Source organism: Salvelinus namaycush, chromosome 36 (genome assembly GCF_016432855.1).
Source record: "Salvelinus namaycush isolate Seneca chromosome 36, SaNama_1.0, whole genome shotgun sequence".
NCBI classification, from domain to species: Eukaryota; Metazoa; Chordata; class Actinopteri; order Salmoniformes; family Salmonidae; genus Salvelinus; species Salvelinus namaycush.
This window is the reverse complement of record NC_052342.1, coordinates 18201766-18222329: the sequence shown is the minus strand read 5'-3', so window position 1 is coordinate 18222329 and position 20564 is coordinate 18201766. Positions and strand designations below refer to the sequence as shown.

Genomic DNA, 20564 nt, shown 5'->3' with positions numbered 1-20564 from the left:
AGGGTCTGGGTGGGCGTCTGTCCACGGTGGCGGCTCTGGCGCTGGTCGTGGTCCCCACCCCACCATAGTCACTACCCGCTTTCGTATCCTCCTCCAAATGGCCACCCTCCAAATTAACCCCACTGGATTAAGGGGCAGCACCGGACTAAGTGGCAGCACCGGACTAAGGGGCAGCACCGGACTAAGGGGCAGCACCGGACTAAGGGGCAGCACCGGGATAAGGGGCAGCACCGGGATAAGGGGCAGCACCGGACTAAGGGGCAGCACCAGGATAAGGGGCAGCACCAGGATAAGGGGCAGCACCAGGATAAGGGGCAGCTCCGGACTGAGGGACGGCAGCTCCGGACTGAGGGACAACACCGGACTGGCTGGCTGACCCTGGCTGGCTGGCGGATCCTGGCTGGCTGGCTCTGGCGGATCCTGGCTGGCTGGCTCTGGCGGATCCTGGCTGGCTGGCTCTGGCGGATCCTGGCTGGCTGGCTCTGGCGGATCCTGGCTGGCTGGCTCTGGCGGATCCTGGCTGGCTGGCTCTGGCGGATCCTGGCTGGCTGGCTCTGGCGGATCCTGGCTGGCTGGCTCTGGCGGATCCTGGCTGGCTGGCTCTGGCGGATCCTGGCTGGCTGGCTCTGGCGGATCCTGGCTGGCTGGCTCTGGCGGATCCTGGCTGGCTGGCTCTGGCGGATCCTGGCTGGCTGGCTCTGGCGGAACCTGGCTGGCTGGCTCTGGCTGGTCATGGCTCGCTGACGGCTCTGGCTGGTCATGGCTCGCTGACGGCTCTGGCTGGTCATGGCTCGCTGACGGCTCTGGCTGGTCATGGCTCGCTGACGGCTCTGGCTGGTCATGGCTCGCTGACGGCTCTGGCTGGTCATGGCTCGCTGACGGCTCTGGCTGGTCATGGCTCGCTGACGGCTCTGGCTGGTCATGGCTCGCTGACGGCTCTGGCTGATCCGGTCTGGCGGAAGGCTCTAGCGGCTCCTGTCTGGCGGAAGGCTCTAGCGGCTCCTGTCTGGCGGAAGGCTCTAGCGGCTCCTGTCTGGCGGACGGCTCTAGCGGCTCCTGTCTGGCGGACGGCTCTGTAGGCTCATGGCAGACGGGCGGCTTTGCAGGCTCATGGCAGACGGGCGGCTTTGAAGGCTCAATACAGACGGGCGGCTTTGAAGGCTCAATACAGACGGGCAGCTCATGCGGCACTTGGCAGACGGACAGTTCAGACGGCGTAGGGCAGACGGGCAGTTCAGGCGCCGTTGGGCAGACGTGCAGTTCAGGCGCCATTGGGCAGACGGGCAGTTCAGGCGCCGTTGGGCAGACGGGCAGTTCAGGCCGGCTGAGACGCACTGTAGGCCTGGTGCCGGAACTGGAGGTACCGGGCTAAGGACATGCACCTTCAGGCTAGTGCGGGGAACAACAACAGGGCACACTGGACTCTCAAGGCGTACTATAGGCCTGGTGCGTGGTACCGGCACTGGTGGTACCGGGCTGAGGGCACGCACATCAGGGCGAGTACGGGGAGAAGGAACAGTGCGTACAGGGCTCTGGAGACGCACAGGAGGCTTAGTGCGTGGTGCTGGAACTGGTGGTACTGGACTGGAGACACGCACCATAGGGAGAGTGCGTGGAGGAGGAACAGGGCTCTGGAGACGCACTGGAAGCCTGGTGCGTGGTGTAGGCACTGGTGGTACTGGCCTGGAGCGGGGAGGTGGCGCCGGAAATACCGGACCGTGCAGGCGTACTGGCTCCCTTGAGCATTGAGCCTGCCCAACCTTACCTGGTTGAATGCTCCCCGTCGCCCGACCAGTGCGGGGAGGTGGAATAACCCGCACCGGGCTATGTAGGCGAACCGGGGACACCATGCGTAAGGCTGGTGCCATGTAAACCGGCCCGAGGAGACGCACTGGTGGCCAGATATGTAGGGCCGGCTTCATGACATCCGGCTCAATACTCAATCTAGCCCTGCCAGTGCGGGGAGGTGGAATAACCCGCACCGGGCTATGCACACGTACAGGAGACACCGTGCGCTCTACTGCGTAACACGGTGTCTGCCCGTACTCCCGCTCTCCACGGTTAGCCTGGGAAGTGGGCGCAGGTCTCCTACCTGCCCTCGGCCCACTACCTCTTAGCCCCCCCCCAAGAAATTTTTGGGGTTTACTCACAGGCTTCCTTGCTAGTCGCGTACCCTCATAACTTCGGTTCCTCTCTCCGGTTGCCTCTGCTCTCCTAATCGCCTCCAGCTGTTCCCATGGAAGGCGATCTCTTCCAGCTCGGATCTCCTCCCATGTGTAGCAACCCTTGCCGTCCAATACATCCTCCCATGTCCACGAGTCCTGGTTACTTTGCCGCTGTTGTTGGTTCCGCTCACGCTGCTTGATCCATGTGTGGTGGGAGATTCTGTCACGGTCGTCTTGAGGTGAATGAATGGACCAAGGCGCAGCGTGATATGAATACATCTTCTTTTATTTTACGACAAAGATGAACACGAAACGAAACACTTATACAAACTATACAAAACAACAAACAACCGTGAAGCTACAAACGAAAGTGCACACACAAGCTACTTACGTTCAACATAGACAATCTCCCACAATCACCTAAAGCCTATGGCTGCCTTAAATATGGCTCCCAATCAGAGACAATTAATGACATCTGTCTCTGATTGAGAACCAAACCAGGCAACCATAGACTTTCCTAGAACTCTCTCCTGAACACAACCCCATACACTATACAACACCCCCTAAACAATACACACACCCTAAACTAGACAAAACACACAAACTTCCCATGTCACACCCTGACCTAACTAAAATAATAAAGAAAACAAAGAATACTAAGGCCAGGGCGTGACATCCACTACAATATGTATACCATATCTACTGCTGCTCCACTACAATATGTATACCATATCTACTGCTGCTCCACTACAATATGTATACCATATCTACTGCTGCTCCACTACAATATGTATACCATATCTACTGCTGCTCCACTACAATATGTATACCATATCTACTGCTGCTCCACTACAATAGGTATACCATATCTACTGCTGCTCCACTACAATAGGTATACCATATCTACTGCTGCTCCACTACAATAGGTATACCATATCTACTGCTGCTCCACTACAATAGGTATACCATATCTACTGCTGCTCCACTACAATATGTATACCATACTACTGCTGCTCCACTACAATATGTATACCATATCTACTGCTGCTCCACTACAATAGGTATACCATATCTACTGCTGCTCCACTACAATAGGTATACCATATCTACTGCTGCTCCACTACAATAGGTATACCATATCTACTGCTGCTCCACTACAATATGTATACCATACTACTGCTGCTCCACTACAATATGTATACCATATCTACTGCTGCTCCACTACAATAGGTATACCATATCTACTGCTGCTCCACTACAATATGTATACCATATCTACTGCTGCTCCACTACAATAGGTATACCATATCTACTGCTGCTCCACTACAATAGGTATACCATATCTACTGCTGCTCCACTACAATAGGTATACCATATCTACTGCTGCTCCACTACAATAGGTATACCATATCTACTGCTGCTCCACTACAATAGGTATACAATACCTACTGCTGCTCCACTACAATAGGTATACCATATCTACTGCTGCTCCACTACAATAGGTATACCATACTACTGCTGCTCCACTACAATAGGTATACCATATCTACTGCTGCTCCACTACAATATGTATACCATACTACTGCTGCTCCACTACAATATGTATACCATATCTACTGCTGCTCCACTACAATATGTATACCATACTACTGCTGCTCCACTACAATATGTATACCATACTACTGCTGCTCCACTACAATATGTATACCATATCTACTGCTGCTCCACTACAATATGTATACCATATCTACTGCTGCTCCACTACAATATGTATACCATACTACTGCTGCTCCACTACAATATGTATACCATACTACTGCTGCTCCACTACAATATGTATACCATATCTACTGCTGCTCCACTACAATATGTATACCATATCTACTGCTGCTCCACTACAATATGTATACCATATCTACTGCTGCTCCACTACAATATGTATACCATACTACTGCTGCACCACTACAATATGTATACCATATCTACTGCTGCTCCACTACAATATGTATACCATATCTACTGCTGCTCCACTACAATATGTATACCATATCTACTGCTGCTCCACTACAATATGTATACCATACTACTGCTGCACCACTACAATATGTATACCATATCTACTGCTGCTCCACTACAATATGTATACCATACTACTGCTGCACCACTACAATATGTATACCATACTACTGCTGCACCACTACAATATGTATACCATACTACTGCTGCTCCACTACAATATGTATACCATACTACTGCTGCTCCACTACAATATGTATACCATACTACTGCTGCTCCACTACAATATGTATACCATACTACTGCTGCTCCACTACAATATGTATACCATATCTACTGCTGCTCCACTACAATATGTATACCATATCTACTGCTGCTCCACTACAATATGTATACCATACTATTGCTGCTCCACTACAATATGTATACCATACTACTGCTGCTCCACTACAATATGTATACCATACTACTGCTGCTCCACTACAATATGTATACCATATCTACTGCTGCTCCACTACAATATGTATACCATACTATTGCTGCTCCACTACAATATGTATACCATACTACTGCTGCTCCACTACAATATGTATACCATACTACTGCTGCTCCACTACAATATGTATACCATACTACTGCTGCTCCACTACAATATGTATACCATATCTACTGCTGCTCCACTACAATATGTATACCATACTATTGCTGCTCCACTACAATATGTATACCATATCTACTGCTGCTCCACTACAATATGTATACCATATCTACTGCTGCTCCACTACAATATGTATACCATACTACTGCTGCTCCACTACAATAGGTATACCATACTACTGCTGCTCCACTACAATATGTATACCATACTACTGCTGCTCCACTACAATATGTATACCATATCTACTGCTGCTCCACTACAATATGTATACCATATCTACTGCTGCTCCACTACAATATGTATACCATATCTACTGCTGCTCCACTACAATATGTATACCATACTACTGCTGCTCCACTACAATATGTATACCATACTACTGCTGCACCACTACAATATGTATACCATACTACTGCTGCTCCACTACAATATGTATACCATACTACTGCTGCTCCACTACAATAGGTATACCATATCTACTGCTGCTCCACTACAATATGTATACCATATCTACTGCTGCTCCACTACAATATGTATACCATATCTACTGCTGCTCCACTACAATATGTATACCATATCTACTGCTGCTCCACTACAATATGTATACCATATCTACTGCTGCTCCACTACAATATGTATACCATACTACTGCTGCTCCACTACAATATGTATACCATACTACTGCTGCACCACTACAATATGTATACCATACTACTGCTGCTCCACTACAATATGTATACCATACTACTGCTGCTCCACTACAATAGGTATACCATATCTACTGCTGCTCCACTACAATATGTATACCATATCTACTGCTGCTCCACTACAATATGTATACCATATCTACTGCTGCTCCACTACAATATGTATACCATATCTACTGCTGCTCCACTACAATATGTATACCATACTACTGCTGCTCCACTACAATATGTATACCATACTACTGCTGCTCCACTACAATATGTATACCATACTACTGCTGCACCACTACAATAGGTATACCATACTACTGCTGCTCCACTACAATATGTATACCATACTACTGCTGCTCCACTACAATATGTATACCATATCTACTGCTGCACCACTACAATATGTATACCATACTACTGCTGCTCCACTACAATATGTATACCATACTACTGCTGCTCCACTACAATAGGTATACCATATCTACTGCTGCTCCACTACAATATGTATACCATACTACTGCTGCTCCACTACAATATGTATACCATATCTACTGCTGCTCCACTACAATATGTATACCATATCTACTGCTGCTCCACTACAATATGTATACCATATCTACTGCTGCTCCACTACAATATGTATACCATACTACTGCTGCTCCACTACAATATGTATACCATACTACTGCTGCACCACTACAATATGTATACCATACTACTGCTGCTCCACTACAATATGTATACCATACTACTGCTGCTCCACTACAATATGTATACCATACTACTGCTGCTCCACTACAATATGTATACCATACTACTGCTGCTCCACTACAATATGTATACCATACTACTGCTGCTCCACTACAATATGTATACCATACTACTGCTGCTCCACTACAATATGTATACCATACTACTGCTGCTCCACTACAATATGTATACCATACTACTGCTGCTCCACTACAATATGTATACCATACTACTGCTGCTCCACTACAATATGTATACCATACTACTGCTGCTCCACTACAATATGTATACCATACTACTGCTGCTCCACTACAATATGTATACCATATCTACTGCTGCTCCACTACAATATGTATACCATACTACTGCTGCTCCACTACAATATGTATACCATATCTACTGCTGCTCCACTACAATAGGTATACCATATCTACTGCTGCTCCACTACAATATGTATACCATACTACTGCTGCTCCACTACAATAGGTATACCATACTACTGCTGCTCCACTACAATATGTATACCATATCTACTGCTGCTCCACTACAATATGTATACCATATCTACTGCTGCTCCACTACAATATGTATACCATATCTACTGCTGCTCCACTACAATATGTATACCATATCTACTGCTGCTCCACTACAATATGTATACCATACTACTGCTGCTCCACTACAATATGTATACCATACTACTGCTGCTCCACTACAATATGTATACCATACTACTGCTGCTCCACTACAATAGGTATACCATACTACTGCTGCTCCACTACAATATGTATACCATATCTACTGCTGCTCCACTACAATATGTATACCATACTACTGCTGCTCCACTACAATATGTATACCATATCTACTGCTGCTCCACTACAATATGTATACCATACTACTGCTGCTCCACTACAATAGGTATACCATACTACTGCTGCTCCACTACAATATGTATACCATACTACTGCTGCTCCACTACAATATGTATACCATATCTACTGCTGCTCCACTACAATATGTATACCATACTACTGCTGCTCCACTACAATATGTATACCATACTACTGCTGCTCCACTACAATAGGTATACCATACTACTGCTGCTCCACTACAATATGTATACCATACTATTGCAAACCCACACTACTGAATGACATATTCTACACAAACAAAATAAGAACAAAAGTAATTCATACATAAATAAATTATAACAAAATAAACAATAACCTGCTTGTCCCTTGTTCTTGTCCTTCCCTCCAATGTCATTGTTGGGATCCAGAGCATCACTCAGGTCAAACTCATCAGAGGCTGCAGGGAGAGGTCACAGGTCAGAGGTCAAAGATCATGGGTTAAAGTTCAAATGCGAGTCGGGCAAAAAGAAAAATGGAATCTACAGTATATCTAACATGCCTCAAACAGGAGGAAAATCAAACAGCATAGTCACAATATACAGCATCTGTGAAGAGATACATTCTATACATGGTAACTTAATGTCTACAGCTCTCAAACTCAACTCTGGGCCTCTAAGCCAGTTCCAAAGTAGTTTTTCATTGTTCCCCTCTAAAATCAGGGACTAATTTAGACCTGGGACACCAAGGTGGGTGCAATTAATGATCAGGTAGAACAGAAAACCAGCAGGCTCCGGATCTCGTAGGGTCAGAGTTGAGTACCCCTGGTCTACAATATCAGTTTTCCATACATTGTACAGACCCATAAATACATACAGACAAATACGAACACAAATGAAGATGAGACGTCACTGCTTTCAGATTCCAGTAGCCACACAGTCGAGAAAACATCTCCGAAACTAGAATGTGTGGAAGACATCCAGGAAGCACTCATCTACTCTATTTTGGTACTCAATAGATACCGAATGTCCAAAGGTCATTCAAAGGTCACACTGCCCATTTGTTGAATTCAAGAAAATGACAGCATTCTGTGGCAAAAACCCCCAGAGATAATGAGATGCAAACACACAACACAACCCACGCATTAATACACGACACAATGTGTGTGGCAACAAAGACAACAACATGTAAACAACATGGTGAGTGTACCTACAGAGTGTCTACAATAGCATGCCACACAGGATGTCGTTGACGCAGGCAAGATATCACTACAATGTGTGTGAATGTCTATACGTGGACCGTGTCCCAATAATCTTCGCCGGCTTCCTTTCCTCATCTCCTCCATTATAACCAATAGGAGTTGTCATCTGTCCAGTCCAATCAGATCATTGGTCATGAGAGAAAGCAGATACCAGGAACAAGGAAGCTAGTTTAGATCAGAGCCATACAATATAGAGAGTTTGGCAAACTAGCCTCCATGTTGGTTCTAAACATTCCATGACATTAACCTTCTAATCTCCTTTCTAATTTGAACGCATGGAACATCTGGTGTCAAAATGGCCACCAATAAAAATTATACAATCTCAAACTGAGTTTGCCAAACTCTATATATCTACACCTCTGTTTTAGATTGAAGGGACATAGGCATTGTCTTCTGACAGGAGGCGTACGTCACTCCAACCCAGCGCTAGTCCTTCGACCAGCAGCGCAGATGGTTGACCAACTACATGATGGGGGGGGGGCATATATCGATAGGCAGCATCTGAAATGGCACCCTATTCCCCACATAGTGCACTACTTCCTACATACTACCCTATGGGCCCTGGTCAAAAGGAGTTCACTACGTAGGGAAATGTGGTGCCATTTGGGACACAACCCAGACTTGACAACAACAGGACGGTGGTTCTAATTGGGGAATGGGGAGGGTTCGTTAACAGACCTGTGTTCAAGTACTACTCAAAATCATTTCAAATACTTTATCTGTGCTTGATTGAGCTTGCCTGGCTACAGAAACAGCTCAAAGTATTTGAAACATTTCTAATAGTATTTGAATCCAGGTCTGTTCGTTAAGCGAGCAGTACCAACCGGGCTGGGGCTTCGGTGGGGTACGGGGACCCTTGGTGGAGAGGGGGAGCAGACCAGGGAGAAGGCTGGGCCCAAAGTCAAAATCAGCCTGGATCACATCTGTTAGTGTAGTGAGTGCTCAGGGGTTAGTATAGCCTGGTTAACATTCAGTCTGGTTTAACCAGGCTAGGGTTAATGCTAGGTTTACGGCTAGATTCAATCCGGAGCGCGGAAGATTAGGCAATAGCGTAATTGAAAGGCAATGTTCCTGCGTTCACTGTGACTGCATTCAAAGTAAAGGCTGCAGATGGTGGATCAATATGAAATTACCTTTACATTTCAATTGAGGTATAACGTGGATCTTCCACGCTCCAGATTATAATCTAGACTAGTAGTGTTATTACAAATTGTGTACAGGTCTGTTAGTGTAGTGATCGCTCTAGAGATAGCTAGTAGGGTTAATGGAGTCACATACAGCACTGTAGTAGAGGTGCTTGTGAGGTTTAGGACACACACACACACACACACACACACACACACACACACACACACACACACACACACACACACACACACACACACACACACACACACACACACACACACACACACACACACACACACACGAGAATAGTAGGCTGACTACAATCTACATACAAGATAAAACCACAACATAGACAAGGTTTTCAGGGGCAAGACTGACCAACCAGGTAAGGGACAACTTGTTTCACACGAGAGGTACAGACATACATGTGTTGATGAAACCATGGTGGCACAGCAGTGGTTCTCAAAAGGGTGTTCGTGTCGTGATCCATCTTAAGCATTGTCTAGACTATGTTGTCAATAGTTTACCCATCAACTAGGTAAAAGGCTGTTGCAGCCAAGTCAAACCTCAGACTGCATTTAACATAATCATTATCTATTGACAGGCACTGACTGTAAACTAGGTCTGTCTACTGTAGTCATTTTATCGCTAAGTACATCCCCTGCTGTCTCTATAGCCTACTTGTGAGCCACTTTGGGTAAAAGCCTCTCCTAAACAAGAGACTAAATGAATGCTGGTTTAGTAGAGTAGCAGTATTAGTATGTTAGCTAGTAGTAGTATATAGTAGCAGTCTTAGTATGGTAGCTAGTAGTAGTATTAGAGTAGCAGTCTTAGTATGTTAGCTAGTAGTAGTATATAGTAGCAGACATAACTGTAGTAAGTAGGCATTTCTCCATTCACTTGTTAAGTGTGAAGGGCCTGATTAGAAAGCCTGTATGTTATGGTGGTTTCTTCCTCATGTGTCCTCTGGTTTGGGCTTGAGCAGGGCCTTGGTGGCCGTGGCTTTAGGAGGACCCTTATGAGGTGTGTGTGATCTTACGTGGCTTGGGCTTGTGTGACGGGGCCTTAGTGGCTGGGGCTTTAGGAGGAGCCTTGGTGGGGGTGATCTTCTCATCTTCTCCAAAGGCAGCACACGAGGAACGTCATCACAATGGCACATGAGGAACGTCATCACAATGGCACATGAGGAACGTCATCACAATGGCTGAGGTCAGTACAGTCAAACCATGGTTACATTCAATGCAGACCGCGGAATATCTGCGTTATAGCGCGATTGACATTGAAAGGCAATGTTCCCGCATTCGCTGAGACAGCGTTTGCGGGTAAACGCTGCATATGTCTGCTCAATCGGAAGTGACCTGTTAAAGGTCATGAACAGTCAAACAGTCAATGGTTTTTATTAAATTGTTAAATAATATTATTAAATAATATTTTATTATTTTGTTACGTTTCCCAGCAAGAAAACCAACTCAATATTAGGAAGGTGTTCTTAAATGTTTTGTACACTCAGTGTATGTTTCCCCTTTCATCCGTGTCTGGTGGTAGCTAGTTACTGACTAGCTAGGTCTTCATCTGTGTCTGGTGTTAGCTAGTTACTGGCTAGCTAGGTCTTCATCTGTGTCTGGTGTTAGCTAGTTACTGACTAGCTAGGTCTTCATCTGTGTCTGGTGTTAGCTAGTTACTGACTAGCTAGGTCTTCATCTGTGTCTGGTGTTAGCTAGTTACTGACTAGCTAGGTCTTCATCTGTGTCTGGTGTTAGCTAGTTACTGACTAGCTATGTCTTCATCTGTGTCTGGTGTTAGCTAGTTACTGGCTAGCTAGGTCTTCATCTGTGTCTGGTGTTAGCTAGTTACTGGCTAGCTAGGTCTTCATCTGTGTCTGGTGTTAGCTAGTTACTGGCTAGCTAGGTCTTCATCTGTGTCTGGTGTTAGCTAGTTACTGACTAGCTAGGTCTTCAGCCAGCATGGAACAACACATCCATCAGCACTGCTGTGAACAGCATCACAAGAGACACGCCAAACAGGAAATGTATAAATAAAATTGACATTGATCAAATATTATGAATTAATATAAGCTCCCCACCCACTCAGCCTGTCTTTTAACTTCTTATGGCTGCAGGGGCAGTATTGAGTAGCTTGGATAAAAGGTGCCCATTTCAAACGGCCTCGTACTCAATTCTTGCTCGTACAATATGCATATTATTATTACTATTGGATAGAAAACACTCTCAAGTTTCTAAAACCGTTTGAATTATATATGTGAGTAAAACAGAACTCATTTTGCAGCAAACTTCCTGTCAGAAAGTGAAAAATCTGAAATCGAGGCTCTGTTCCAGGGCCTCCCTAATCTTTTGCTTGAAATCTATTAGTATACATGCACTTCATACGCCTTCCACTAGATGTCAATAGGCTGTGAGAGGTGAAATGGGGTCTCTAGCTCTTTCTATGGTCAAAAGAGAGAGCTTGGAATGACAGGACCCCAATTTCCTTTGTTCAGGAAGACGCGGAAAGGACTTCCGCATTGGCTTCTGAAAAGCTGTTGTTATAGACGGCAAATATCTCCGGCTTTGATTTTATTTGATAAATGTGACAATATCATCGTAAAGTATGTTTTTTCAATATAGTTTAATCAGATTATTGAATTTTTTCGGGAGTTTTGGCGTGTTCCATTCTCTGCGTTTGTTGACGATGGACAGCTTCGTGCCACTTAGCTAGTTTTGCTTGCTAATTCGAGAGGGAAAAAGGACATTCTAAAACCAAACAACGATTGTTCTGGACAAGGGACCACTTGTGCAAGATTCTGATGGAAGATCAGCAAAAGTAGGACCCATTTATGATGTTATTTCCTATTTCTGTCGAAAATGTGTCGTTGTGTTTTCCGCTTTGATTTTGGGCGGTGTCTCGCTATAACGTAAGCTGGATGTCGTACTGAAGTTATTTTTAGAATTCTAACACGGCGATTGCATTAAGAACTAAGCTATCTTTAATTTGCTGTCCAACATGTATTTTTTAGTAAAGTTTATGAATAGTTATTTGATTAGATTAGGTGCCTCTCCAAGATTTCTCCGGACATTTTTATTGCATTTTGCCTACGTATTCACATTGTATAACCACGATTTGTGCCGCTAAATATGCACATTTTCGAACAAACCATATATGTATTGTGTAATATGATGTTATAGGACTGTCATCTGATGAAGTTGAGAAGGTTAGTGAAAAAATTAATATCTTTTGCTGGTTTATTCGCTATCGCTACTGTTGGCTTGAATCAATGTAGTTGTGTGGTAGGCTATTGTAGTAAGCTAATATAATGCTATATTGTGTTTTCGCTGTAAAACACTTAAAGAATCTGAAATATTGGCTGGATTCACAAGATGTTTGTCTTTCATTTGCTGTACAACATGTATTTTTCATAAATGTTTTATGATGAGTATTTAGGTATTTCAATTTGGTCTCTGTAATTGTTCTAGCTGCTTCGGTGCTATTTGTGATTGCAGGTGCAATGTAAAACTATGATTTATACATGAAATATGCAAATTTTTCGAACAAAACATTGATTTATTGTATAACATGTTATAAGACTGTCATCTGATGAAGTTGTTTCTTGGTTATTTTGGTTGGTTCTTGGTTAGTTAGGTTGGTTTTATGCAAGCTACCTGTGCTGTGAAAAATGTCTGTGCTTTTTTGTATTTGGTGGTGAGCTAACATAAATATACGTGGTGTTTTCGCTGTAAAACATTTTAAAAATCGGACATGTTGGCTGGATTCACAAGATGTGTATCTTTCATTTGCTGTATTGGACTTGTTAATGTGTTAAAGTTAAATATTTCTAAAAAATACATTTTGAATTTCGCGCCCTGCACTTGGCCTGGCTGTTGTCATAAGTGTACCGACGTCGGGCTTGCAGCCCAAAGAAGTTTTAAAACTTCCTGATAGAAATGCTCAAAATCTGAGAAACTATCCAAAACAAATATTATGGGTGATATTATTGTGATATTATTATGGGTGATATTATTATGGGCAATTTTACATGGAAATCAGAATGACTGTCCGAGACCTTTAAAATGTCAAGCACCCTATAAGGCAGATCTTCCACGGTCCGGATTGAATCTAGGCCACAACATTTAATTTATTTTCATTTTATTCATTTAACTAGGCAAGTCAGTTAAGAACAAATTCTTATTTACAATGACGGCCTACCCCGGCCAAAACCCGGACGACACTGGGCCAATTGTGCGCCGCCCTATGGGACACCCAATCATGGCCGGTTGTGATACAGCCTGGAATCTAACCAGGGTCTGTAGTGACACCTCTAGCACTGAGATGCAGTGCCTTAGACCACTGCGCCAATACCTGCTTAGGAGATGTGTATGATTTACCAGCTTTGTGCTTAAGCATGTGGTAAGTAGGCCTATAGTGCATAGCTACAGTAGAGAATAAAAAGTAAGCCTAGACACAGTCTCTGAATTATGCTGATTAAAAGTGGAAATCCAAGGCACCACAGGAGGCTGCAGAGCGGAGAACGGCTCATAATAATGTCCGGAACGAAGCCAATGGAATGGCATCATATACCATAAAACCATGTGTTTGATGTATCTGATACCATTCCACCTATTCCGCTCCAGTCATTACCATGAGCCCGTCCTCCCCAATTAAGGTGCCACCAGCCTCCTGTGGCTTGTACTAACGTTAGAACCTTAGATATAATCAATAATAGAAAATACACTGCATCTTTATTAGTAGTCTTTCATGTGGTCAATACCTGATTAAATACCTGCCAGTTTAATAGATGTAAATAAATGAGGACCCTTGTGCTTACTCATGTGAGCACAGTCGCTACAGCACAGGCAGATATAATCAATAGCAGAGAAAGTCTATATTCAGATGGATCTGTAAATCTGGGATCGTTTACCTGCTCCTGCCCCTTCTACTGGTTTGGGGGTGGCTGCTGCTGAGAGAAGAGAAGAAAATGAGAGAAGAGAACAGAACAGAAGAAGATTAGAGAAGAACAGAAGAACAGAAGAGAACAATGTCTTCATATAGAATGTAGCTACATCAGTACACAGTCAAAATGATGATATTAATTCATATAAAACATGCAGTCAGACAGTGCATTAAAGCTACAATCAGCAATTGGTACCTCGATTTTGATTTGTTTTTTGTAAATGAACGACTTCATAGCCAGTGCATACAAATATATTGTTAGAAAAATATCATACAGAATATAGCTACATCAACACAGTCAGAATGTACCTAAATTAGTAGTCAGTAGACTTCATACTCAGGGACCAGAAATACATTGTCAGATAATAGCATACAAGTGCCTTCAGAAAGTATTCGCACCCCTTGACTTTTTCCACAGTTTGTTGTGTTACTGTAGTGAGATTGAAATGGATTTAATTGTACTTTTTTTGTCAACAAAATACTCTTATGTGAAAGTGGAGAAACAATTATAACATTTGTAAAATATTTATGAAAAATAAAACACTAATATATCTTGATTATATAAATATTCACCCCTGAGTCAATGAATGTTAGAATCAACTTTCGAAGCAATTACAGCTGTAAGAGCTTTGCACACCTGGATTGTGCAATATTTGCACTTTTTTTTTTTTATATTATTCTTCAAGCTCTGTCAAGTTGGTTGTTGATCATTGTTAGACAGCCATAGAGTCTTGCCTTAGATTTTTAAGCCAATTTAAGTCAAAACTGTAACTAGGCCACTCAGGGACATTCAATGTCGCCTTGGTAAGCAACTCGTGTGTATATTTGGCCTTGTGTTTTAGGTTATTGTCCTGCTAAAAGATGAATTTGTCTCCCAGTGTCTGTTGGGAAGCAGACTGAAGTTTTTCTCTAGGATTTTGCCTATGCTTAGCTCTATTCCATTTAATTTGATCATAGAAAACTTCCTAGTCCTTACCGATGACAAGCATACTCATAACATGATGCAGCCACCACCATGCTTGAAAATATGAAGAGTGGTACTCAGTGATGTGTTGGATTTGCCCCAAACAAAATTCTTCGTATTCAGGACATATATGATATATTTTTTGCAGTTTTACTTTAGTACCTTATTGGAATCAGGATGCATATTTTTGAATATTTTTATTTTGTACAGGCTTCCTTCTTCTTACCCTGTCAATTAGGTTAGTATTGTGGAGTAACTACAATGTTGTTGATCCACCCTCAGTTATCTCCTATCAGAGCCATTCAACTCTGTAAGTATATTAAAGTCACCATTAGCCTCACGGTGAAATCCCTGAGTGGTTTCTTTCCTCTCCAGCAAAAGAGTTAGGAAGGACACCTGTATCTTGGCTGCGGTTCAAACTCATAAAAAAAGACACACCCTCGTCCACTTACCCTCGCCTTATGCCCTTGCGGGAATCCCCGTCACCATCTTGGAGGGCGGTCTAAATGATTAGCCAAGCACGGGAAGTTTGCAACGTAAGCCCCTCAGCCCTCGTTTTTAGTCGGCTTTGCGAGTGTACAATTATGTTCACTCCGGGCCTGAAACTCCCCATAATTCGCGACGATTGTACATCCGCTAAGAAAAGTCAGCGAAAACTTAAAAACAACATCAATGGAGAAGCCAACATAAGAGTGTAAGTAAAAACAAATGCAAATAAGTTAGAAATTGTGCTACTAATGCACATGATGGCACAAACACGTCTCGTAAAAAGTAAATATGTTTCTTTTGGAAATTGTAGAAATAAATAAAAATTCCTTCTTCAGAAGTTCCAGCTAGGCAGGCTAACGTTAGTTAGCTAATTAATTTGTTATCTATCATACAGTAGGCATATTTTAATATTTATATAGTTAATATAAGTAGACATGCACTCATAATTGACTGTAGCGCATATAAAGCACCCACAAGCTACCGGTGGCTGAAAACACAATCATCGCGGGATGAACGAATGGCGAATTTCCCACCAAGGGTGGTCCATTTAAAAATCATTCCTTCCTCCCTCGCCTTGCAAGTGTATACTCGTCAGACGTCATGATACGTTAACAGAAGTGTCCACTTAATTTGAGGGCTGAGGGGATAGGGTGTTTTTTAACTGTTTGGACTGCAGCCTTTGTAGTGACTGGGTGTATTGATACAATCAATCAATCAATCAATTTTATTTTATATAGCCCTTCGTACATCAGCTAATATCTCGAAGTGCTGTACAGAAACCCAGCCTAAAACCCCAAACAGCTAGTAATGCAGGTGTAGAAGCACGGTGGCTAGGAAAAACTCCCTAGACATCTTCCAAAGTGTAATTAATAACTTCACCGTGCTCACAGGGATGTCTACTTTTGAATTTTACCCATTACCAATAGGTTTTATTTATTATGGATCCCCATTAGCCAACGTCTTACTGAGGTCGGAAGCATAATGGAAAAGACAGACAAAAAAAATCCTAACAATTTACGTACATTTAAAAACATGAACATGTACTGTGTGCATCTATCAGTTACACATAAGTCAGTACACACACACAACAAGTAGGTCACATGGGGGAGTTTTCTGTAACCAGGTTTGCTGCTCACTTGCGCTATATAAGATGGAAGGGAGTTCCATGCACTTTTTATTGAGGCATTGCAAGACCTCCCTGGTCTTTGTGGTTGAGTCTGTGTTTGAAAGTCAGTGCTTGACTGAGGGACCTTACAGATAATTGTATGTGTTGGGTACAGAGATGAGGTAGTCATTCATAAATCATGTTAAGCACTATTATTGCACACAGAGTGAGTCCATGCAACTTATGTGACTTGACTCAAGACATTTCCGCTTTTCATTCATGTGAAAAATTCTAAAAACACAATTCCACTTTGACATTACAGGGTATTGTGTGCAGGCCAGTAACAAAAAAATGCAATTTAATCCATTTTAAATTCAGGCTGTAAAAATTTGGAAAAAGCCAAGGGGTGTGAATACTTTCTGAAGGCACTGTACATGAATCCATCGACCATGAATTCATGGTAGTGATGTAGGATTTCATAGACATAAAGCATGAATACAGACTGTATTGTAGATACTGCAGCAGTAAATCTGAAGCCTATGAATATTGTGTATTTTACAGTCAGACTGTCTTTCTGTACTTACGTGCTATAGAGACATCATTGTCATTCAAGGCATCAGACAGGTCAAGGCCATCTGAATTCTGGGACAGCGCTGAAGAGAGGGAGGGCAAGAAGAAGAAGACAGGGAATGAGGCAGGGGGAGGAGAGAAACAGGGAGGAGAGAAACAGGAAGGAGAGAAACAGGGAGGAGAGAAACAGGAAGGAGTTGAGGTTTTTACACAATGCAGTACAGAGAAAAGGACAGGAACTTTGATCTAGTCAGTCCACATTTCTCTAACCTACATCCGAGATTATGCAGCTGTATCTACTTCCATACTACTTCTATCTGGAATACACACACTAATGGTGCATCAGTTTATCGAAGAGCTGTGCATTAACGTTATGCGCAGCTCTTCGATTTTCAGTGCCGTCAACCAGACCTGGGTTCAAACACTATTTGAAATCACGTCAAATGCTGTAGCCGAGCTTGCCTGACACAATGGAACCATCTGGCCACAGGTCTGCTGCCAATCAACCCTTCTTCATTCCTTTCCATGATCAAAGTTCCAGTGTAGTGACGAATGCAGTGGTTTCTGTCATATCTACATGGCAACAAAGACTCCTTGCATTCCTCAAACACATGGAACAGAAGAGCTATTGTGTCCATACAGCAACACACATGTCTCTTTTTCAAGTTTCTCCTCACAATTAGTGATAATCATAGATGTAAAGACCTATAAAGGGGTATTTTTCCCTCCAATGAAATAATTCAGCCTCATCATTAGTTAGATAAAACCTGCACTCTCATTATCATTAGGTAGATAAAACCTGCATACTCTCATTATCATTAGGTAGATAAAACCTGCCTACTCTCATTATCATTAGTTAGATAAAACCTGCATACTCTCATTATCATTAGGTAGATAAAACCTGCATACTCTCATTATCATTAGGTAGATAAAACCTGCCTACCCTCATTATCATTAGGTAGATAAAACCTGCCTACTCTCATTATCATTAGTTAGATAAAACCTGCATACTCTCATTATCATTATGTAGATAAAACCTGCATACTCTAATTATCATTATGTAGATAAAGCCTGCATAATCTCATTATCATTATGTAGATAAAACCTGCATACTCTCATTATGTACATAAAACCTGCATACTCTCATTATCATTATGTAGATAAAGCCTGCATACTCTCATTATCATTAGTTAGATAAAGCATGCCTACTCTCATTATCATTATGTAGATAAAGCCTGCCTACTCTCATTAGTTAGATAAAACCTGCATACTCTCATTATCATTAGTTAGATAAAGCATGCATACTCTCATTATCATTATGTAGATAAAACCTGCATACTCTCATTATCATTATGTAGATAAAGCATGCATACTCTCATTATCATTATGTAGATAAAGCCTGCATAATCTCATTATCATTAGTTAGATAAAGCATGCCTACTCTCATTATCATTATGTAGATAAAGCCTGCCTACTCTCATTAGTTAGATAAAACCTGCATACTCTCATTATCATTAGTTAGATAAAGCATGCATACTCTCATTATCATTATGTAGATAAAACCTGCATACTCTCATTATCATTATGTAGATAAAGCCTGCATAATCTCATTATCATTATGTAGATAAAACCTGCATACTCTCATTATCATTATGTAGATAAAGCCTGCATAATCTCATTATCATTAGTTAGATAAAGCATGCCTACTCTCATTATCATTATGTAGATAAAGCCTGCCTACTCTCATTAGTTAGATAAAACCTGCATACTCTCATTATCATTAGTTAGATAAAGCATGCATACTCTCATTATCATTATGTAGATAAAACCTGCATACTCTCATTATCATTATGTAGATAAAGCATGCATACTCTCATTATCATTAGTTAGATAAAGCCTGCCTACTCTCATTATCATTATGTAGATAAAGCCTGCCTACTCTCATTATCATTATGTAGATAAAGCCTGCCTACTCTCATTAGTTAGATAAAGCCTGCATAATCTCATTATCATTAGTTAGATAAAGCCTGCATAATCTCATTATCATTAGTTAGATAAAACCTGCCTACTCTCATTATCATTATGTAGTTAAAACCTACGTAGCCTCATTACCTACACACTGATCTAAGGCCAGTTTAGCACCCCCCTCCCCTGATAAAACAAATGAATGACCTGTTTAGGATTAGAGGAGCAGCTTTTGATCATCATCATTATGTATCAGACCCCCCATCTAAATAGTCAGAACAATGACATGTATCAGACCCCCATCTAAATAGTCAGAACAATGACATGTATCAGGACCCCCCATCTAAATAGTCAGAACAATGACATGTATCAGGACCCCCCATCTAAATAGTCAGAACAATGACATGTATCAGGGACCCCATCTAAATAGTCAGAACAATGAAAGGACCCCCATCTAAATAGTCAGAACCAATGACATGTATCAGGACCCCACTACATAGTCAGAACAATGACATGTATCAGGACCCCACTAAATGCAGAAATGACATGTATCAGGGACCCCCATCTAAATAGTCAGAACACTGACATGTATCAGGACCCCCATCTAAATAGTCAGGAACAATGACATGTATCAGGACCCCCATCTAAAATAGTCAGAACAATGGACATGTATCAGGACCCCCCAATCTAAATAGTCAGAAACAATGACCATGTATCAGGACCCCCCATCTAAATAGTCCAGAACAATGACATGTATCAGGACCCCCATCTAAATATCAGAACCATGACATGTATCAGGACCCCATCTAAATAGTCAGAACAATGACATGTATCAGGACCCCCATCTACATAGTCAGAACAATGACATGTATCAGGACCCCCCCATCGAAAATAGTCAGAACAATTGAACATGTATCAGGACCCCCATCTAAATAGTCAGAACAATGACATGTATCAGGACCCCATCTAAATAGTCAGAACAATGACATGTATCAGACCC

General features: G+C 42.4%; 1 protein-coding gene across 2 annotated transcripts in view; it reads right to left on the bottom strand.

Annotated features, from left to right (window-relative positions):
- The window catches only part of LOC120030399 (CD99 antigen-like protein 2), a 41622-nt gene that overhangs the window by 10539 nt on the left and 10519 nt on the right, over nucleotides 1–20564 (bottom strand). The window contains exons 2-5 of one of the 2 annotated variants that reach the window (XM_038975789.1): nucleotides 17614–17682; nucleotides 14440–14478; nucleotides 10567–10641; nucleotides 7518–7598 (exon numbers count right to left, since the gene is read on the bottom strand). In XM_038975789.1, coding sequence (XP_038831717.1) covers nucleotides 7518–7598; nucleotides 10567–10641; nucleotides 14440–14478; nucleotides 17614–17682 — 264 coding nt within the window. The remainder of the gene's footprint in view (nucleotides 1–7517; nucleotides 7599–10566; nucleotides 10642–14439; nucleotides 14479–17613; nucleotides 17683–20564) is intronic. The other variant, XM_038975790.1, reaches the window with a different exon arrangement.